Genomic DNA, 23544 nt, shown 5'->3' with positions numbered 1-23544 from the left:
GACAGAAAAAAACAACTGAACTTCCTCTGGAGCATACAGCAGCTGATAAGTACTGGAAGGATTCATATTTTTAATAGAAGTAATTTACAAATCTCACCACCAAAAAATAGGCCACAAGATAACAATGAATTTGATACAAATTATCATTTCAGTTTTATGAGACATATGTTAAAAAATACACACAATGTTAAAATGGGTAATAGGCAAAGCAGAAATCAGAATAGAAAAAATGGGGGGAATACTCAAAGACAATGTTCATATGTACTTAGGGGACACAGATGTAAACATGTAAACGTTAGGTAACACAGTGCATATCACAAGGGATGGCTGCAGAAAGCAACAGGCTAAGGATAAAGAGCTGTGACTAGATGTCAAGTGGCTGCTGACGCCACCACCTAATCAGGACTCTATTTGAGCGGACATTGCGGTGGCTGTAGGGATTGGATGAGTGGGATGTCCATCAAATGCTTGATGTGTGTGATTGGTTACATATATATATATATATATATATATATATATATATATATACCCTCCCCATGTGTGTTTGAGTACATATCCCCTGATGAAGCGAAGGGCGAAAACGTGCGTTTGGGGCTGGAGGTGAGGTATCTCGCTACAGGGTGCACAGTCTGCTACTTTTTAGTCCTGAACTTATCCATGTTTGGTTCACAGTTGTCTTTATCCTTAGCCTGTTGCTTTCTGCAGCCATCCCTTGTGATATGCACTGTGTTACCTAATGTTTACATCTGTGTCCCCTGAGTACATATGAACATTGTCTTTAAATATACCCCTAATTTTTTCTCTTCTGATTTCTGCTTTGCCTATTACCCATTTTAATATTGTGTGTCTTTTTAACGTATGTCTAATGTCATATTCATTGTTATCTTGTGGCCTATTTTTTGGTGGTGATTATTGTGGTGGCCACAGTTAATGGGGTACTCCACTGCTCAGCGTTTGGAACAAACTGTTCTGAATGCTTGAGCTGGCGTCGGAAGCTCGTGATGTCATAGCCCCGCCCCCTCAAGACATCACACCCTGTCCCCTCAATGCAAGTCTATGGGAGGGGGCATGACAGCCATAGACTTGCATTGAGGGGGCAGGGCGTGATGTCATGAGGGGGCGGGGCCATGATGTCCCAAGCTCCAGCATTTAGAACAGTTTGTTCCAAACACTGAGCAGCCGGGAGCTTGTGACATCATGGCCCTGCCCCCTTATGACGTCACACCCTGCCCCCTCAATGAAAGTCTATGGGAGGGGGCATGACAGCTGTCAAGCCCCCTCCCATAGACTTGCATTGAGGGGGCTGGGCATGCCATGCCCCCTCCTATAGACTTGTATTGAGGGGGCGGGGTGTGACATCATGAGGGGGTGGGGCCATGACATCACAAGCTCCCGACTCCAGCATTCAGAATAGTTTGTTCCAAATGCTTAGCAGCAGAGTACCCAGGGGTCAAGTCCTGGGAAAAAAAGTGTGAGAACTCACCCAAAATTTCCACTTAAAGGGGTACTAGACATCTTATACCCTATCCAAAGGATAGGGATAAGATGTCTGATCCAGGGGGTCCCGACGCTATGGACCCCGACGTTCTCCCTGCTGCACCCGGCATTTGTTTAGAGCATTGGGTGCAGCGCCGGAGGCTCATGTTGTCACGGTCATGGCCCCTCAATGCAAGTCTATGGGAGGGGGCGTGATGGCCGTCATGCCCCCTCCCATAAACTTGCATTGAGGGGGCATTACTGTGATGTCACAAGCCTCTGCCCCGCATCACCAGTCATCCGGCATGGAGCGAAGCTCGCTCCGTGCACCGGATGTCTGAGGTACCACAGCCAAGATCACGGGGGTCCCCAGCAGCGGGACCCCCACGATCTGACACCTTATCCTCTATACTTTGGTTAGGGGATAAGATGTCTAGGGGCAGAGAACCCCTTTAAGGGCTGGTCCTGCAGGACTCCTGCTAATGGGAACTGCGTTCCTGCTGTGGAAAAAGCACGGGAACTCCGTTCCCATGAGTTCCTGCAGGACTTGAGCCCTGAGAGTACCCCTTTAACAGACTTCAGAGCCATATTCTTTTTGGTGATAATTTACAAATATGTTTAACTTTCTGGCACCCATCTGCCCCCCACCCCATCTTTAATTTACAGTTTTACACTAGAAGGCTTTTTGTAGAGGTTGAGGGAATTTCTAAACATTTTTAGATAGCCTACAGATAAGGAAATGGTTACTACAGGCTGCTGGAAAGTGAAAGAAGATACTACTTTGCCAATTTAATGTTCTGATAGTATGTCATGATATTGTCTTGAATTCTTGACTAAACTAAAGGAAAAGTAAGGGTGGAAACATCTGTAGAACAGGAGGCCGCTGAGGTCAGTGATTGGCTGTAGAGGTCCGATGAAAAATGTATTGGACTTATCACACCCTGGAGCTGGGGTGGTGCTGGCGCGATGAGTATTTGGAAACTGACTGTAGGGTCACTAACACTAACCTGAATATAGAGGTGGGCAGTGCAAGTGGTTCTATTTTTAATGTTTTTTTTTAAACATTAAAGCTTTATTTAAAAATAAAAAAAGTTGTTTTCAATATCCTCCAGCCTTTCTGATCCACCTTGTTTGATCTTCAATTTACGGTTTGATACAGGAAGTATTTGTGTAGTAATTGAGAAGGGTTTAGAACATTTGAAGATGGGGGGAGATTTATCAAAACCTGTGCAAAGGAAATGTTGACCAGTTGCCCATAGCAACCAATCAGATAATTTCTTTAATTTTTTAAAAAGCCTCTTAAAAATGAAAGAAGCAATCTGATTGGTTGCTATGGGCAACTGGATAACTCTTCATCTGAACATAATTAGATAGATCTCCCCCAGAGAGTCTGCCGGCACAGACGTGGTAACTACAGGCTGCCAGAAAGGGAATTAGATAACACTTTTCCCATTTAAAGGTGTTATATGGCCACTAAGTCTCTACGTCTTTATAACACTCTCCTCGGGGAGAAACAACATAATTGGTCCTATAATGACAGGACTCTCACTTGCCAAAACCATGTTCTGTACTGACAAGTGGCCAATAACCCCAAAGCAGATGTCTACATAGAAGTATTGTTTCCTTCTGGAGAGCTCTTTGGCTGGGTATACATTTCCAGTCATGTCTTAAAGGGAAACTCCGGTCCCTAATTTCCTATCCCCTATCCACAGGGTCAGACCACTGGAAATCCCCACAATCTCCTGCCCAGCACCCCAGCTCTCATCATGCATTGAGTAACCACCCCTCTGTTGACACAATCCTACATGCATCTCTATGGGTGAGCTGGAGATACACGTGTAGGGCGCTTGTGTATATTTGGCTCTCCCATAGACAGTGCTTAGAGGGCGCATGTTGACCACCGCCACTCCATGCACAAGGGGAACCGGTGCTCTGAACAAAACTCATAAGGAGAGACGGGATCCTGGGCAGGAGATCGCAGGGGATCCAATGCTGTGAATAGGGAATAAGAAGTTAAACAGCAGAGTTCCCCTTTAAGACCCCAAATTGGAGTGAACCATCGACTTTAAGGGAAAGCTGCTTTGCATATCGTTTTGTTATACAATTCTGTGATGCTCGCGTGTACAATGTGTCCTTTCTCAACTATGCAAGGTAGTACTCTGACTATGCTATGAGTAGCTGTTGTTATATGGATTTATGTACTGTATAATGGCTTTCTTTATCTCTACATTATGGCAGTGTTAGTTAGGTGTACAGAATGGAGACTTATTTATGCACAGTTATGTCTTTTCTTAACTTGTCTCTAAACTCAACATATGGTGTGAGATTACCGCCAGCTTTTCATAACAAGACACTGTCTGAGATGTATATGTTGTGTTTGTCTGTAGGTGGACAAAGAGTGATTGATATAAAAAGGAAGCCTTATGAATGTTCTGATAGTATGTCATGATATTGTCTTGAATCCTTGACTAAACTAAAGGAAAAGTAAGGATGGATACATCTGTAGAACAGGAGGCCGCTGAGGTCAGTGATTGGCTGTAGAGGGCCTATGAAAAATGTATTGGACTTATCACACCCTGGAGCTGGGGTGGTGCTGGCGCGATGAGTATTTGGAAACTGACTGTGGGGTCACTAACACTAACCTGAATACAGAGGTGGACAGTGCAAGTGGTTCTGTTTTTAATGTTTCCTACCAGGTTAAAATTGGTGCTGCTGTTTAGGAAATATTTATCTTGTTGCTATTATGGTATGTTCTTCTAATGTGCACTAGAGGCAGCTGCTGCTGTATGCGCAATGCTTTCCCATGCCTACTCTGGCTGATAACCCTGCCCCTTCTGCCAATAACTCCACCCTATAAATATTCTTCCTCTCTTCCTCAGCATATCTGTGAAGGAGGTGGAGTTATCTGCAGAATGGGGCTAGGTTATACTCCAAAAGGGGCAGAAGAAAGCATTGCACATACAGCAGTAGCTGCCTCCAGTGCAGTTAAGAAGAAAATACCATATTCACAAAAAATTAAGAACAAGAAATAATAAAAAATTGTAGTTTTTAGCATACATCTTTTTTCTTTCTCCCTCTACGTGTTTTGTGATTACAAGTCATGTGACTCTTGAGGAAAAAAAAAAATGTAATGCACATTGCCTTGTTTTGGGCATTTTTTTCCCTTTATAGAAGTCTATGGGAAGAAAGATTTCCAGAAAAAACACCATACCCTCAACATCCAACTCTGAGCATAAAACCGCCACAAAAGGGTAAACAAATTAACATCTGGCTGCAGCATTTTTGGCCTCAAGATAGACCATGCAGAAAGTATATATTCTTAGTTTTTTTCCCCAAAAACGCCCCAGCCTAATGTTTAGTTTTATTTAATTTCAAAACATTTAACATTTTTTAATAACATTTTGTTAAAATCCCAGACAACTCTGATAAAGCCTGACATTCTCTAACTCTATTTCAGCTTCCAATATCCTTTTACAGGAAGCCATGAGCGCAGGACATTAGGGGAAGATAAATGAGGAGCCCCGCTTAATGTGTCATGCCGCATCCAACTACACGTGAAATATTATTTCTTAAGTCGAGTTTCTGCAATCATTCCTAAAAGGACAAGTCTTATGTTATTATACCGAAAAACACTGATATTTTCCTCTTTGTTTCTTAGGTTTACTTGTTTGATTTCCTTTTAAAGTCTACATAGCAATCTCAAACACTGATTTCAAACACTGTATCTTGGAAAAAATAAAAAAGTACCCAAAGAAACCCCCCAGGGCTCCTTGTTTGTAGTTCCTGCTGACAATCAGAATTTTAGATATCTCAAGCAGATCCTGTGTGGCAGCTCTTAAGCAAGAAAGACAACATGGGGCGCCCATTATGTTGTGCTTTGCTCCTTTCTTACTACGATGATTTTCATGAAACAAGATATATTACTGCAGTGATATGTATTGTGTGGCGGTAACATTTCCTTTTGTAATGTAGTTGCAGGGGATTGGAGATGCGTGTGACATGAATACATCTTGGCTGTTATAGAGTAAAGCGTCCTGACTGCTTAAAGATATGTGAAAGTACAGAAAAATCTACTGCATACTCTTTGCTTTTTAAAACTTTATAGAATTTCTTATGAAGGGGGGTAATTTTATGTCTGAAAATTTGGTACCAAGAAATAAAGGACCCACTTTTATTGGCCTCTCCCTTCCATCACATGCACATGGAGGGGATTTTAAAGGTGTAGAAAAGCATAATGCCACTTTTTTCCTCAGGTTGTGTGTTGTATTACAACTTCACTCCAGTCGCTTCAATGGAATTGACCTGCAATACCACACTCAACCTGAAAGAAATCTGCTATGTTTTTCTATTTCTAGATAACCCCTTTAAGATCATAAGACCATTAAAGGAAAACTGTCAGCCAGTTCACCCACACTAAACCCAATACACTGGGTTATAGTGTGGGTGAACAGGAGTCCATACAGGGGTCACTTACATTTTTTTGTTGGGTTGCCGCTGAGTTTTCGTCCTGTGCTACAGAAGTCGGGAGTAGCGAGGGCGCGGCGCATGCGCAGTTACACTGCACAGATCACTCTCCGGGGACGCACAGCTCTCATATGATCAGGAGGTGAGAGCTGCGTAAAATCTTCAGCACATGTGCTCTGCATACAGAGAGCAGTGCTCCGGGGGCATGTGACTCCACGTCATGTGGAGTTGAAGAAAATGCATATGCGAATAAGGGGGGCGGGCTTAGGAACTTTCCTCCGGGACCCAAAGCATGACTGCCGGCGGGGGACACGCCTGCAGAGCACAACTAAGGGGTGAATTACAGGACTTTACAGGGCAAAAACTCGGCAGCAACCAAACAAAAAAATGAAAGTGACCCCTCTATGGACTCCTGTTCACCCACACTATAACCCAGTGTATTGGGTTTGGTGTGGGTGAACTTGCTGACAGTTTTCATTTAATACCATATATGTTCACATGGCTGAAGATTTGCGGAATGTCTACTCAGAAAACATGGAAGAACATGCTAATACTACGACCATGCCAGTACTAGGTAAAAAATGTGCCAATTCAATAGACGGTGAAGCATTTCTCAGAAGATTTGACAACTCTTTCGGCGGATGCCAGATGTTTCTGCCGCAGAAATTCCCCCATGTGCACAGGGCAGCAGAATATCATCAAAAACAATGGGACTCTCCTGCAACAGAATTTTTCCACTGGAGTCCAATCGAAAATTGTGTCGTGTGAACATGACTTTAGAGTTTCAGAAAGTAGATCCTATTATGTTGAAGGAAATCTGACACCCTGTTCATCTGCACTAAGCCCAATATACTGGATTATAGTGGAGGTGAACATCTTTACAAAGAGGGGTTACTTACTTAGATCTGAGTTATGGCACTGAAATCTTCCTGCTGCATTGTGCTCCAGTGCGCAATGGAGTCAGGGAGCCAGCTCATCCAGTTCCCTTGCCTCGACCATATTCTCCATCCACCACACCCCTGCCACTAATATGGTAATAAATGTCTCTGCTCTCTGTGCGCTCACCTGTGGAATTCATTAGCATATTAATTATGGGGCAGGTCAGGCAAAGAATATGGAGGAGGCAGGGAAGCTGAGTCGAGCCAACTCCCTGCTTCCATTGCGTGCTGGAGCACAATGCAGCAGTAAGACTGCAGTACCATTACATACTTAACGGATTTAAGTTTGTGACCATTCTTTGTAAAGCTGTTCACCAGCACTGTAACCCAGTATATTGGGTTTAGTGTGCGTGAAAATGGTGTCAGATTCTCTTTAAATTATATAAAAATCAGGATATATTTTGTATCAAATACACATGCACATACACATCTAAAGAGGAATTGTCATTTGTTTATTTTCACATGGTGCACAACTCTGTACAACATAAATCTCTGATACGCTGTATTTAGGGACATACACTGCTCCAAAAAAAAAAAAATAAGGGGAACACTTAAACAACACAATGTAACTCCAAGTCAATCACACTTCTGTGAAATCACACTGTCCACTCAGGAAGCAACACTGATTGACAATCAATTTAACATGCTGTTGTGCAAATGGACCAGACAACAGGTGGAAATTATAGGCAATTAGCAAGATACCCCCAATAAAGGAGTGGTTCTGCAGGTGGTGACCACAGGCCACTTCTTAATTCCTATGCTTCCTGGCTGATGTTCTGGTCACTTTTGAATGCTGGCGGTGCTTTCACTCTAGTGGTAGCATGATACGGAGTCTACAACCCACACAAGTGGCTCAGGTAGTGCAGCTCATCCAAGATGGCACCTCAATGCGAGCTGTGGCAAGAAGGTTTGCTGTGTCTGTCAGCGTATTGTCCAGAGCATGGAGGCGCTACCTGGAGACAGGCCAGTACATCAGGAGATGTGGAGGAGGCTGTAGGAGTGCAACAACCCAGCAGCAGGACCGCTACCTCCACCTTTGTGCAAGGAGGAGCAGGAGGGACACTGCCAGAGCCCTGCAAAATGACCTCCAGCAGGCCACAAATGTGCATGTGTTGACTCAAACGGTCAGAAACAGACTCCATGATAGTGGTATGAGGGCCCGACGTCCACAGGTGGGGGTTGTGCCCACAGCCCAACAACGTGCAGGACGATTGGCATTTGCCAGAGAACACCAAGATTGGCAAATTCGCCATTGGCGCCCTGTGCTCTTCACAGATGAAAGCAGGTTCACACTGAGCACATGTGACAGACGTGACAGTCTGGAGACACAGTGGAGAATGTTCTGCTGCCTGCAACATGCTCTAGCATGACCGGTTTGGCGGTGTGTTAGTAATGGTGTGGGATGGCATTTCTTTGGGGACCGCACAGCCCTCCATGTGCTTGCCAGGGGTAGTCTGACTGCCATTAGGTACCAAGTTGAGATCCTCAGACCCCTTGTGAGACAATATGCTGGTGCGGTTGGCTCTGGGTTCCTCCTAATGCAAGACAACACTAGACCTCATGTGGCTGGAGTGTGTCAGCAGTTCCTGCAAGATGAAGGCATTGATGCTATAGACTGGTCCACACGTTCCCCAGACCTGATTCCGATTGAGCATATCTGGGACATCATCTCTCGCTCCATTCACCAATGCCACGCTGCACCACAGACTGTCCAGGAGCCACCTCATCAGGAGCATGCCCAGGCATTGTAGGGAGGTTATACGGGCACGTGGAGGCCACACACACTACTGAGCCTCATTTTGACTTGTTTTAGGAACATTACATCAAAGTTGGATCAGCCTGTAGTGTAGTTTTACACTTTGATTTTGAATGTGACTACATATCCAGACCTCCATGGGTTGATAAATTTGATTTCCATTGATAATTTTTGTGTGATTTTGTTGTCAGCCCATTCATCTATGTAAAGACGAAAGTATTTCATACGATTAGTTCATCCATTCAGATCTAGGATGTGTTATCTTAGTGTTCCCTTTAGCAGCTCCTGCTGCCCTAGGCACTTGGACTGAATATGACTTAACATGATTACTGTGACATAATGGGAGTTGTAGTTGTGGAACAGGATGGCAGGTTGTGTAACATTGTAGCAAACAGAGTGATTTATTCTCAGGAGTCCTGATCTAATATGGTCTTGTAAATCAGCAGCCCTGTAAGGCACTAGCTTTACACATATAGAAGAGGAACATCCTGAGGAATACTGTCACATTGGAAACTGCACCTATTACCATGACAACAGGGTCTCGGATGGATGTGTTTTTTCCTCATCCTGCAGTTTACTTGAGAAGATTTAGAAGCATGTCTCTAATTAATCTGCGCCAATTACCTGTACACTTATATAGTGGCACAGAATGCTCCCATCAATCCATTAGAAAATGAGCTACATGATGGCAAAATTGCTTTCGCCTTCATGACATTAGTGAATATTTCGATGAAGATGAAACTTCAGATTTTTTGATTGACAGCAGACATGATTCAAGGTATGTATCCAACTGGAAAATGTTCAGTATAACACAGCAGTGTTCTGGTACTGAAATGGGTTATCTGGGGACATAATGTATTCTGGCATGTTAAACATAAAGGAGAAGCTATCCTCACCAACCCCGATCCCCCAAAGCTGTGATCCTGACATCTATTGGTCCCCGCTTGTCCTGGTTCCTGTTGATGCATCATCCCCACAGAAATTGCTCAGATGATCACTGTATTAAGTGATGCCCCACCTCAGTCAGTGACTATCAAAGCAGGCAGTTCATGTAGGGACTATGCAACACAGGAAGAAGGAAACAATAAGGATGAGTAGGGACCAGAAGATGTCAGAACAGCAGCTGCAGGGGAGGTGGGGACAACTCTTTTATGTTTCACCTCTTCTCTACCCATGTACATCATGGGTCAGGTAAGGGATTATGACATGGACTCAAGAGTTGGGCCCGCGTCATAACTGGCAGATGCCCACTGTTATCATGCTAATGTCCTTTATTTAACTGTGTAGATATCACGATCAAGAGCAATTGTGCTATTTAAACAGTAAATTATGTGCATCCCTGATGTCAAGGTCCAGCGTCTTCCATGGCTCAGCGATTCTTACAGCTTGCATATGGCAGTGCAGATCTGATAGATCACTGTCATGCAAAAGCATTACTTTCATCTATTCTAAGCAATCGATTAAATGCTTATAGTAGGTCATCAGGGGGCCAAAAAAGTGTTAAAAAAACAAAACAAATATAATTTAAAAAAAAAATTCCTTACCCTCATCTAATAAAAATTCAAGTCACTCCCTTCCAAATATAACATGTAAAAATATAATAACATAAACATATTTGTATAAACACAATAAAAAGTGATGAAACAGTCAGCACTACTCAAAGTTTGTACCAATAAAAACTATAAGCTTAAGCTCATGAATGAGCCCCCCTTTTACTGAGTTTACCATGACCAAATTCTATGGCAGAGAGTTCCATAGTCTCACTGCTCTTACATTAAAGAACCCCCTTCTTTTCTCTAGACATAAAGGAATCCCCTTGCTATAGCTACAGGATAAAAATAGATCATGGGAGAGATCTCTGTACTGCCCCTGATATATTTATACAAAGTTATTAGGTTACCCCTATTTTTTTTTTTTTTTAAATATGATATGATATCACATACTGTGTGAAACAACGGATTTTACTCTGAGGAGTTTACAGCCATATTCCTATATGTTATACATAGCAATTTTTCTTAAAACTCTAACAATAGTATTAAACAACAACTAACCTCTTTCACAAGACCGGCCAAGGTAGCCCGTGCCTGAGCAATCACAGACAAACCGGTTCCACCCATCTCTACATACACCGTTATTTTTGCATGGATTGTTGATACAAGGTTTACTTGTTTCTTTCGAGCAGGATGGTTTTACTCCAGCTGTGCTTTGAAGTTCAGCCATCTGGCGTATGTCTTTGCTCTGGCCATCTATAAATAAATCTCTTATGCATCCTACATATCCATAGTTTAGAAGAGCGGTCCACACTTCAGTAGGGAAGACCAAACCAACTTTGTTTTCCGGTAAACCTCCAAGATATAAGTCATCATCAAGGTCAAGGATTTCACTTTCTCCAGGGGCTGTATAAGGCGTACGTAAAGTATTGACAGATATGGTACCTGTGTAGAAATTAAGCAAGAAGAGAAAAACATTGTCAAATTAGATATAAAGATTTTATAGTTTACCTTTAGTGTGTATTGAAACATAAGATCACAAAAAGAATAAAGAACAGACATAGTCTGAATTATCAAATTTATATTGAATAGAACTAATACAGGTTATAGAAGTTATCATACTAAATCAATGTATAGATGATGTATTCAGTGCCAACAACCACTTATAATTATGTTTATTACTATTATGTTTTATTTATATAGCACCCAATGTTGTAAATCACTTTACAATTTTTGCAAGCGCTATATGTTGATTTTGGTTGTGCAGTATTAAGATCACAATGTTGTGCTGCTAAAACTGTGACCATTGGTGAATATGGTATCATTGAAATTCAGCAGGTTTGGATTTCTGCCTAAACACAGCATAAAAGATATGCGTGTTTGATCAAAGGGGGTCTGACTGCTGGATCACCTGTGGTCTTGAGACTGATTCTACAGTTAATAGAAGATCGAATCATTCAGATTAGTTTCCCTAATATGGCACATATTCCCCATACTGTGGATTGGGATAAGTCTTTATAGTGGGTCAACCCCTTTAACCTCATGAAACACAACCACATTCATTATCATAAATTGCAATTTAGCAGCTCGACTTTGCAATCTTGCCAAACTTGCAGTTTAGTCCGAGCCTTAATATTACTTTTTTCCATATTGTACCAGGTTAAAGGGGTAGTCCAAAGATTTAAATAAGGATATTCAGGCTAGATTTCCATTGAAGACTCGGTTGAAGACTTTAGTTGCAGAATCCATCCAAACGACCAGACAAAAAAATGCAACATGCAGTATTTTTTAGTCAGATAAAATAAATGGATACCATACCAGAAACCTGACAGACCTGAAAATCAAGTTGTCCAGCATTTGGCAGCTCAGTTTATGGCTGTTGAATACAATTTACGCAGCCTCAATCTCCTGCAGTCCCCAACAAAGATTGCCACCTAACCGTACTCTTGCCATTGTCTTAAAACAATAAGAGGGCAGACCTGATGTAATTATCTTACAATTTTGTAACACTTGTGTAAAAAGGTTTCCATAAATATAATGTCTGACCTGGACACTTAATGGGGAGAATTTTGAAGACCAGCATATCGCATGCTGATCATAAACTCTTGTTGCCTTTCGTATTGGCAGATTACATTCTTGATAATATTCCCCCCCCCCCCCCATATTGTTTAATGTATTTACACTCAAAAACCTAATTACATTGGTAAATTTACCCTATTTTTTAAGTGCTCAAGTACCCCTAATATGGGGAAAGACTGGCCCATTAAAGTACCAGAAGATCATCTGCTGGACATAGATTCTAACACAATGCTGAGTGCCAAAGGTCGATCCAAAGGCAACACCTTTGATGTTCATATTAAGGTTAATTGTCATGTGATGATCAATAGTTTACTGTTACACATTAATTATATCTCACCTATGAGTAAGGCATCGTTTAAATTGCCCTTGGGTCCCGCTTATATAGAGCTCTGGCAATTCTGTCAAAACGACAGGAGTTGAGTGAAGAAAAAAAAAGTGCCTGAACTGTTTCTTTTCTCCGCTTAACTCCGGTAAACTATCAGATCTCCAACGGACCTAATTTAAGTCATTAGGATCCTTCTGAACCCAGTGTTGACCTGGTGGAGTCAATTGTGCTCCAACTAGTTTTGGGCCATTTGGAAAAAAAAAAGAGCCAAATGGACCCAGAATGGCACGGAGGCATTGTGAACATTGCCCTAAATGATATGGGTATAATATGGGATGTAAATAAAATACATGCACATTTCATATATTCAATTGATCATATGCATCTTCTGAACTCATTTCTTATGTGGACCTAAGGTTAACCAGTCCAACATTAACTTAAAGGGGTATTACCAACTGGGAACAAGGGTTCCCTAGCCCACGCTGTCCAACTTGTGGCTGCTTGATGACAAAAATGACAGCATTTACTGTTTCACACTATTTGCGCAACTCAGATTGACTTTAATGGGAGTTGCATAAACTGCGTAGCTTGTGGTGTTATGCTGTTCATGCATTTCCAATTAAAGTCAATGGAAATTGAGAAAATTGCATTAAAGGCCCGGCTTCAATGCTTTTAGCTTCCTGGTCACCTCAGGCAGCCACAAGCAGCCAGAAGAAAGCTGGGGAGCCCTCTATTTCAATGTAGGTGCGGGTCCAGAGGTGGGGCCCGCACCTAGAGGACATTTATGGCATATCCTATGGAAAGGTTATAAGTGTCCTAGATGGGAATACCCCTTTAACAGTCAAAAGGATATCTTTCCCTCTAGACCAGTGGTCTCAAACTGTGGCCCTCCAGATTTTGCTAAACTTCAACTCCCAGCATGCCCAGACAGCCAACGGCTGGTGGGCCACAGGTGGAGACCACTTGGAAATCACAATGTTACATTTAGCATTAAATATTGGAGATAATCTTGTGAAATAGGCTGAAGCAGGATCTGTTCATAAACACCAATAAGAAGCATGTGACTTGATAAATATCTGTATGTGAGGTTTTTGTCTTTATGAAGTTTAGTGTAACTTGATTTCTTTATTTTGTTATATATATAGATATCTATATATTACAGGATAAAATATTCATATTCTGTGAGTGAAACTGTATATAACATACACCTTAGCCGATAAAGCAATATACTCAAGGTAATACCAAATGACCATAAACATGTCCACAGTTTTTAGGACAAGTTTTTCAATAATGTTCCATTCCTATTACCAGGATGACCTCTTCAGCGTGTGTAGCAATTATGCAAATCTGAGCTTTAATCAAGCTAAATTATTAAAGCTGATTTCAATAGCCAGGAATAATATAAGACAGCCATCCTCTAATGAAGTTCTCTGCTTTCATTTCACAACTCCATCACATGGAACGCTACCTATCTAAGGTCAAGTCTCTTTGGATTCGAGGCTATTAAAATCGGTTTTGGAATACATTACATTTGTAAAGCTGTAGCCTTTGACCTTGCTCATCCATATTAAATAAATAGATGGATAGATATTAAATTGTCAAGATGCTCATTTGCATGTCTCCACCCAGGTATGAATACATAAAACATGTATTGAATAGATTTTGTTTAGTGACATGAATATTTTCAGGTAAATTGCAGACATTTTTCCCATGTTCAACATTCATCATCTATCCAGAAAATACTGTTGATAATAAACATTAGATTCCTGAGACCCCGACAATCTCTAGTACAGGGGTTCAAAGTCTTCTTCTTTTTATCCTATTTTTTTCTGTGTTTTTTTTTTTTTTTTACTGTAATCCGTGTTAAAGGGAACTTCTCACTTTAAATGAATAGAATATTGCTAAAATAGACAATCAGTGCATGATTGGTAGAGAGCAGATCTCAGGGACTGCCTTAGATCTTATAAATGAACAGACCACAGTGGGAACACAGCGGCCCCATTGTGCAGGGAAACGGCAGTAAATTATGGTTCCGTACATTTTGGTATGGAGACATAAAATATTATCTCTATAGTAATCTCCCAAGAGTTGTTTTGGGCCTAATTCAGTCAATCAGATTTTTTTTAGATTTAAAATCCAATTTGGAAGTGCCCTGGTAGCACTGAGCCCATTAAAAATGTGTACAGGTGGCGAGTCTCCAGTCTAAGCTTTTTATACATACACTACGGCCAGGTCAGGTGAAGGCCCCATGCCCAACGAACATAGTGAGCGGTAGTTGTGGTAGATACAGCATCTCCGTTTACCACCACAACACCGAATGTACAATAGCAGAGGTATGAAGAACCCGAAAAGGATCATTAAAAGATTGGATTACACCAAATATGAATTTTGTAAAATTCGAACGGAATCCAAGTTGTGCAGAATCAATTCCTTTAAAGGGTTACTCCACTGGCCAGCGTTCGGAATGCTGTCTATAATGCAAGTCTATAGTTGTCACACATCCAGATGTCTATGAATTCATATAGAAGTGTACTATTTTTTCTGCCTGATGCCATATTGTATGAAAATTGTGTCACTTATATTAGATGCTACATTAAAAAAAATGACATAAGATATCTCTTGGGTAAAAGGCATTACGTTGGTCTTGAAAATTCTCAAGAATGTTATATTTTTTTGGTGGCGCTCTTATCCACCTGTAACTATTGCATTACTATAGGAAATATTTTTAAAAAAAAAGCATAAAAACCCCTCTCAGTATGAAAGATAGTGTGGATTCCAGAAAGCAATTAGTTAATATATCCAAAAGGGCAAACAGAAATGATTTTATTAATAGATGTTTACAAATGGATTTAACCCCTTAAGGACACAGGGTTTTTCCATTTTTGCTTTTTCACTTTTTCCTCATTACCTTCTAAAAATCATAATGCTTTCAATTTTGCACCTAAAATTCCCTATTATTGCTTATTTTTGCACCACCAATTCTACTTTGCAGTGACATAAGTCATTTTACCAAAATATCCATGGTGAAACGGAAAAAAAAAATCATTGTGCGACAAAATTGAAGAAATACCATTTTGTAATTTTAGGGGCTTCAGTTTCTACGCAGTGAATTTTTCAGTAAAAATTACATCTTATCTTTATTCCGTAGGTTCATACGGTGTAGATCCCTACTTATATAGGTTTTATTTTGTATAACTTCTAAAACAAATCATAGTTACATGCAGGAACATTTATACGTTTAAAATTGTCATCTTCTGACCCTATAACTTTTTTATTTTTCCACGTATGGGCCAGTATGTTATGACATTTTTATTGGTACCATTTTTGTATTGATCGAACTTTTTGATCGTTTTTTATTCATTATTTCATGATAAATATGCTATTTTGGACTTTGGAATTTTTTTGTAAGTACGCTATTGACCGTTCAGTTTAATTTAGGTTATACTTTTATAGTTTGAAAAATACGCTATTTTGGACTTTGGAATTTTTTTGCGAGTACGCTATTGACCGTTCGGTTTAATTAATTATATACTTCTATAGTTTGGACATTTCAAAACACGGCAATACCCGTATGTTTATTATAATTTTTATTTCCACAGTTTTTTTTTTAATGGGAAAAGCAGGGTGACTCTTTTATTAGGGAAGGGGTTAAATCATCTTTATTAACTTTTTTTACACTTTTTTTGCAGTGTAATAGCCCCCCCATAGTGGCTATTACACTGCACATACCGATCTCATACACAGATCATTGCCGTGCATTGACACTGCAAAGATCAGTGTTATCGGCGGTTGATTGCTCAAGCCTGGATTTCAGGCTTGGAGCAATCAATCGCCGATCGGACGCGACAGAGGCAGGTAAGGGGACCTCCGCTCGCGTTCTAGCTGATCGGGACATCACGATTTCACCGCGATGGTCTCCATCAGCCCGACTGAGCTACCGGGAAGCTTTTACTTTCATTTTAGATGTGGTGATTAATTTTGGTGTTACCCTGCGTTATATACCCGGACCGGGTGCAGGGCATACAGGTTCGCCCTGCGACCTTAAGAGGTTAGGATATAGCATTGAGGTGACATCCCATATTACCCAACTGAATATTCTAGGTGTAAAATGTTACTATCATGTTAATTATGGACCGATTTCTATTTAAAACCTTTAAGGGACTCCTCTTAAATGGGCCTCACATGCCTGTAATACTCCTGCCATCTCTTAATACTTTAATGTATCATAGAGGCACCACAGACAATGATCAGTGCATCTGTTATATCGCAACGGCTCTCCGTTCCTGCCTAGCTGGCAGTACTGTGCTGCAGACATAGCCAAAATAACTCCCACATGTATGTTATAATGAGCCTTGTCAGTAATTCATTATTTCAGCAATTTTCTTTTCTTTAAACCTGGTTAAAATAATAAAGATATACGGTGACCACCTTTCGAATTATGAAAACAATCCAGCTAAGAAAATTAGCATTGATTTTCTTTTCGTAATTAACTTTATTTTGTTGTTGCATTCCTGAACACTTCCTGAAATGCAAAGACTGTGGGCTGGAGAATAGAGAAGCGATACCGGAGCCTATAGGGATTGAGTGAGGGGTAAGTATAGGTTTTTTTCTTCTGCTTTTTTTGACAGCCTGGCCATGTTCTTAAAGGGTTATAGTGTGGGTGAATAGGAGTTTCTAATGGGTTCACTTACTTTGTAAAGTTTTGTTTTTGCTGAGTTGGTGTCCTCTAAAATGTCCGACATCAACTCCTGTGTTGCGCTCTGCAGGCGGGTCCCCCGCCAGCAGTCCTACTTCGGATTTTGGAGGAAGGCGACGGTGCCCACCCCCCTTGTTGCATATTCATTTTGTGCTAATCCAGGTCCTAGTGAAGTTTTTACCCAGCTCCCACGTCATCAGGACATGACGTCCTGAGGCGTGTAAGCTGGGTAAAAGCTTCAGCGCATGTGCTCTGAAGACAGAGTGCTGCACTTAGAGGACATATAACTCCACGTCACTAGGACGTGGATTAGCACACATTTAATATGAAACAAAAGGGGGCGGGCTTTGCCACCTTCTTCCAGAATCCGAAGTAAGATTGTCGGAGGGGGGGGGGGAACGCCTGCAGAGCGCAACACATGAGGTGATGTCAGACACTTTAGAGGACACTAACTCAGCAAAAACAAAACTTTACAAATTAAGTGAGCCCGCTATAGACTCCTGTTCACCCACACTATAACCCAATGTTGGGTTTAGTGTGGGTGAACTTGCTGAAAGTTTTCCTTTAAAAAAAAAAGCCTTTCTGCTGGATGCCCCTTTAAAAGGATACTACAACATTTAAAAACATATCCCCTATTCACAGAACCCTATTCCAAACTTAGGCACCCTCTGTGATCTTTAGAACAGGCCCCAAGTTGTCCTGATGGATGAAGTATGGGGTTGGCAGGGAATCCATGCATCCTCTTTGGGAGCACAGGAGATACCTCAGTACAGTGCTTATGTATCCCTGGAGCTCCCATAGAACCCCACTGTAATCAAACACTTATCCTCAATCCTGTGTATCCTAGGAGAGTACAACTGCACTTCAACTGCTTTTACATGAAGAATACTAAGAAAAGCTGTAAGCTGTAAATATGTGGTGATAAGGGTCATTTTAGATGACATGCCCGATATGAGCACAGATATAGGAAATCAGTGATTGTAATGATTGTATGGCCAGGGCTGCACAAACCATTGCTAAATTGTTCATGTGGCCCTTTAATTGCTTCACTGTCTGATGCACATCTCTGTTTACATAGGAATTTTTTAGGGTGAGACAATTCCCTGGTAGCATGTTTACCGATCGCGCGGTCTTTTACATAGTCCAGTAATAAACCTAGTAGAAGGATAACCACACTATGTAAAAGATCACTCTGGGCCTCAAGACTCTAAAGGTTGAGGGTCCACTATCATCCATCATAGCTATGATACACTTGATTTATATAGTTGGGGGTCCTGCACTCTATGTTCTTGCGTTGTTTTGTTTTTTATGCATTTTTTTAAGTCAAAGCTAAGCATCAATCATAAAATTAGGACATGTATTAAGAAAAGACTGAGGTTTGTCCTTTTCTTTACCTACTGAAGGCTTTGGCTTTAAAAACTGCACCAAAAAACATAAATATGAAAACAAACTCTAGCATATTGTTCTGTAGCATGCTCCACTCAAATTACATCAAAGTGCCCCGAAGACCTGTAAGAAGTGGGCGCATAATGTGGGGAATTTGCTGAAAAGTTTGCACTTGAATAGAACCCCTACATCCTTACCATAAAGGGTTTTCCCATAAAAATTATTTATCAACCTATCCACAGTATCGGCATAAGATCTTAAGAATGACCTCAAAACTGTCTCCAAGCTCCCCTTGTGTATGCGGCAGCAGCAGTGTCCTTGCATGACCCCTTCTATATTCACTGCTATCGGACTGACAGCAACAGCTGATCTATGTCAGTCGAATAGCAGTAAATGGAGCGGTAGTCAAACCAATGCTTCATTTATAAGGGCACATAGGAACTCCATTCTTGAAATTACTAGGGGGTCCTGCTGTTGGAACCCTAAAGATCATACATTTTTCACCTATCCCAAACACATTTAAAGAAGCTTGGTAAAGTGGAAGGTGGAGTTTTCTAAAATTTATTATAACAATCCTACTCAAAGTTACAATGATCATACTGTACTGCACATTAAAGTCACAGAATGAAGAGAGTGTGAATACAATATGCAGATACGTCCTGTATCTGTAGGCTACATGGATCCCAGATTGGGAACCTACGTTTTAACTAAGGGCTGTGGGCCCACTCTGGCCATTATCTTTGGTGCACAGCTCTTGTGCACAGATGGTCAGTCTGCCCCTAGCTAGTGAGTATGGCAAGAAAACACAGCTTTGTTCTTCAGTATTTAACATACTTATCACTTTAATGTCTATTAGTTCAGACACAGAAGGTTGACACTACTCGTATCTTACCTTTATTTCTAAAACAGGCTCACTCCTTGTCTCAGTAGCCCACACACTGAAATGGTACCGCTGCCGAAAATGCACAACAGTGGGGTGCTATCATCCATAAGAAGCAACAGACTGTATCACAATCTTGAGTAGCAATCTTAAAGAGGTATGTAGCTGCGCCATTGTTCGGAATATTTTGTTCCGAACGCTTGTAGCAGGTGGCGGGGTTGTGATGTCCCAACCACGCCCCCTTGTGACATCATGCCACACACCCTCAATGCAAGTCTATGGGAGGGGGCATGGTGAGTGTCACGCCCCCTCCAATAGACTTGCTTTGAGGGGGTGTGACCTGACATCACGAGGGGTGTGGTACAGACATTATGACCCCGGGTGCTGCAGAAAGGTCGCGAGGGTCCCATCGGCAAGTGTCTGCAATCAGACATCTTATCCCCATCCTTTGGATAGGGGATGAGATGTCTAAGAGCGGAGGAGTACCCATTTAATGTCTATTAGACCTTACTAAAAAATCATATTGCAAAGTATATTAACTTTGTCTGATAAAGTGACAGGTACAGCACTCTGCATGTTCTCGACTTTGAGGTTTAGGTCGCACTGAAGTCTATTCTGATCATACCCTGATGTAAGCGGGTCATGCTTCCTTTATTTCACAGTGTGATTTTAACAAGATTCAAGTCACACTCTGGGTATTCAGAGCCAATGTAGATACTGCATGAGCATTAAAAGCCTTTCGAAGTTTAATCATAGATTTCTATTGCCGTGTGTCTATCATGTAACTTTATTGTGCTGTGCAAATATCCCAGTCAGGTAAGTGTTTGCACCTCATTGTGTTATACTGTGATATTCTAATGGAAACAACTATTGTGTTGTTTTAAATAATGTTTGGCTGATGTCTAACCTAAGTCTGAGTAACGTCATGATTAAAAAAGATGATGGATATATAGCTTAATATCTAAAGGAAAAAGTACAATGCAATTGGAGGTCACAACTATAATATTGCAATTATTAAAGAGTACCTGTCACCAAATGAAACTTTTAATATAGTGTTCCTTGTTTAATTAGCAGACACTTGCCCATTCACTTGCTTTTAAAATTATCAACAGAAATATGTTTAAAATGTAATAGAAAAAATGGCCACTAGCTAACTCTGTTCTGTTCCCAGCCCCAATTAATACATTGAGTTTGGTCTCCTCCCAGCCAGGCAGGAGTCCAAACTCAGGAAGTGCTTCTGGCTGCACTGAGCTTGATTGACAGCTGCACAGAAAGTGAAAGCTCCACAGATTCTCACAGAAAGCTGCACAGACTGAAGGCTGCAGGAGAGCCTCACTGATAGCAACACAGACTGAAACATGAACAGAGCCTGAGGTCTTCTATTTATCACAGCACTGCAACCATGTGAGGGCAGAAGTGTTCCCCCAGCAGGCTTCAGTAATGTCACGCCTGCTGGGAAACGCCCACTTTCTCCTGCTGGGAAATTGCACTATGGGAGCAAGAAGAAAGGTATGATACACAGCATTTTAAAGCTCTGAAATGTGTTTAAGGGTGGGAGGATTGTTAGCAGTAGTTAGGGAACATAGCCTGAGTTAGAACAGTTTATTTGGTGACAGGTACTTTTTAATACAATGTACATGATCCTGTGGTTTAAATGAGTGCTATGTAGTATAGAGGTAGTAGCAGTCTAGCTGACTATACTGGACCCAGCTATCACATGATCACCAGTAACCTACAATATGACAGAGATGCTTGATTTTAGCACACCCAGATGAGCACTACTGGTGACTAATGTCACTACAGGGAACTGTTTCGCCCTATAAATGGGTCTTCTATCAGTACCTAGTCACAGTAAAAAGCTGCAAAATAAAAATATAAAGCGTGGCATATTTACTGTATTACATATAAAAATGACTGAAACAAAATTGAAATTCCATTTGAAAACTTTATTTTAGTTTCAATAGGCAGATTTATGGTGTTTTTACACATACAGTATTCTGTGCAGATTTGAGGCACAGGATATTATGCAACACATTTCAATGTTAACTAAATGAATAAATACAGCTTCAAATCCTGTGCAAAAAAAATCCTGCATATCAAGCCTGCGCAGGATACTGTATATGCGAATAAACCCTAAAAATAAAAAAATAAAAAATTATAAAAAAGTTGTGAAACTAATTTGTTTTCCTCAAAAAAAGCCCAGGGTCACAAAACATTATTTTTTTTTTAAATACATAAATAAAAGAAATTACCTAAGGGTCCTAACCTTAGTGTCTGAAAACCTAAACAGTCTGGTAATTTACTGGTCAAAGGGGTACTCCAGCGCTTAGATACCTCATCCCCTATCCATCCCCTACCCCTAGCCGCTTGGGACCCCCGTGATCTTCCACGCCGCACCCCGATAGAATCAGTCCCCCGAGCGTGTTCGCTCCGGGTCTGATTACTGTCGATCACGGGGAGCATTGTGACAACACGGCTCCGCACCATGTGATGTCACGCTCTGCCCCCTCAATGCAAGCCTATGGGAGGGGACGTGACAGATGTAACACCCCCTCCATAGGCTTGCATTGAGGGGGCGGAGCGTGACGTCACACTGGGCGGAGCCGTGACGTCACAATGCTCCATCCCCATGATTGACAGTAATCAGACCCGGAGCGAACATGCTCCGGGGACTGATTCTAATGGGGTGCGGCGCGCAAGAGAGAGAGAGAGGGAGATTATTATTATTGTTATTATTGATGTTGTTATTTATTGTTGTTTGTGTTCATGTTGTTTTCTGCTGTAATAATATTCATTTGTTTTACTGCTTCTGTTGTATTTTTATATGTTTATTTATTTATTTCAGATTATATCCACATTTTTCTCATATGCCCAGACCAGATACAGAACAACCAGTTGTACTATATAAAGCCACACCAAAGAGAAAGTAAGAGAGAGGAGGAGAAATAAATATTATTATTATTATAGTTTTTTTATTGTTATTATTATTATTATTATTATTGTTGTTGTTATTATTATTATTTATTGTTGTTTGTGTTGTTGATGTTGTTGCTGCAACATTTGAATGAATATTATTAATTTGTTTTATTGCTTCTGTTTTATTTTTGTTTGTTTATTTATTTGTTTATTTAGTTATTTATATATTTCCAGATTATACCATCATTTTTCACATATGCCCACACCATATACAGTACAACACTTGTTATATATAGCAGCACAAATAAAGCCACACCAGTTGAGAGTGTTACTATCACACCAAGTAGGTTAAGGGTTTTTTCAATAAAGGATGGTTTTGTCAGTATGTAATCCCTGGAGCATGTTGTGCAATTTCAGCCAATTTTTATTTTGTATTTTGGGTGTATTCAAATCTGTAGAAATCTCATTTCCTGACAAATGGACAGAAGGGTGATTCATTGCACTCTTTCAATAGGTTGGCTAAAACTCACCTTTAACTGTTAAAAGGACATGATAAATAACAACCCTCCGAGACAAGGATACTATTGCTTTGTATATCTGTAAATGGAGTCATCTGTCTCCTCAAGTTTATCTCTTCCCACAGGATAAAGAAGAATGTACTTGGAGATATGAAACTCACTGACTGTGACCTACTTTCTATTTAATTATGTCTTGCAACTTTTTACATCAGAAGAATGCACAGTGCATTAGTAATAATAAGGTCAAGATTTCCCATATTTGATATTAAAGCTGTTGATTATATATGAGACTTATCATCTGTAGAAGTTTTTTTCTCCAGATTTTACGAGTATAATTGCTTTTTGTGGTGATAAAAAATACCCTTTCCCCAAGTACCTGTGGAGATGGGAATACAACAGCTTATCTTAGAGGATAGACAACAGAATTGGCTTTAAAAAATCTTATTTATTCCTGAGTGCAGATGTAGTATTCGGTAATCCTCGATATGTATTATCTCATCCTTGGGATACATCATGTTATTCCTTACTACCATAATATTTTATTTTTTTATTATGTTATATGTATTAGTATGTCATATTGAGTTTTATACTTTCAATTATAACTACTTTGTATATTATTT

The 23544-nt window shown here is 40.6% G+C and overlaps 1 protein-coding gene and 1 long non-coding RNA gene across 11 annotated transcripts in view; one reads left to right on the top strand and one right to left on the bottom strand.

The window, feature by feature from the left end:
• NRXN1 (neurexin 1) overlaps window positions 1-23544 on the bottom strand; it is a 1474530-nt gene that overhangs the window by 762991 nt on the left and 687995 nt on the right. For all 10 annotated transcript variants that reach the window (XM_056568026.1, XM_056568028.1, XM_056568034.1 and 7 more), the window contains one exon: window positions 10686-11069. In XM_056568026.1, coding sequence (XP_056424001.1) covers window positions 10686-11069 — 384 coding nt within the window. The remainder of the gene's footprint in view (window positions 1-10685; window positions 11070-23544) is intronic.
• Window positions 19538-23188, top strand: LOC130362901 (uncharacterized). Its single transcript, XR_008891614.1, has 3 exons — window positions 19538-19647; window positions 22336-22416; window positions 23050-23188. It is a non-coding gene; the product is annotated as an uncharacterized LOC130362901 (long non-coding RNA).

The sequence above is a fragment of the Hyla sarda genome, chromosome 3 (assembly GCF_029499605.1).
Source record: "Hyla sarda isolate aHylSar1 chromosome 3, aHylSar1.hap1, whole genome shotgun sequence".
In the NCBI taxonomy this organism is placed as follows: domain Eukaryota; kingdom Metazoa; phylum Chordata; class Amphibia; order Anura; family Hylidae; genus Hyla; species Hyla sarda.
The sequence above is the reverse complement of the archived record's forward strand: the minus strand, read 5'-3'. Positions and strand labels throughout refer to the sequence as shown.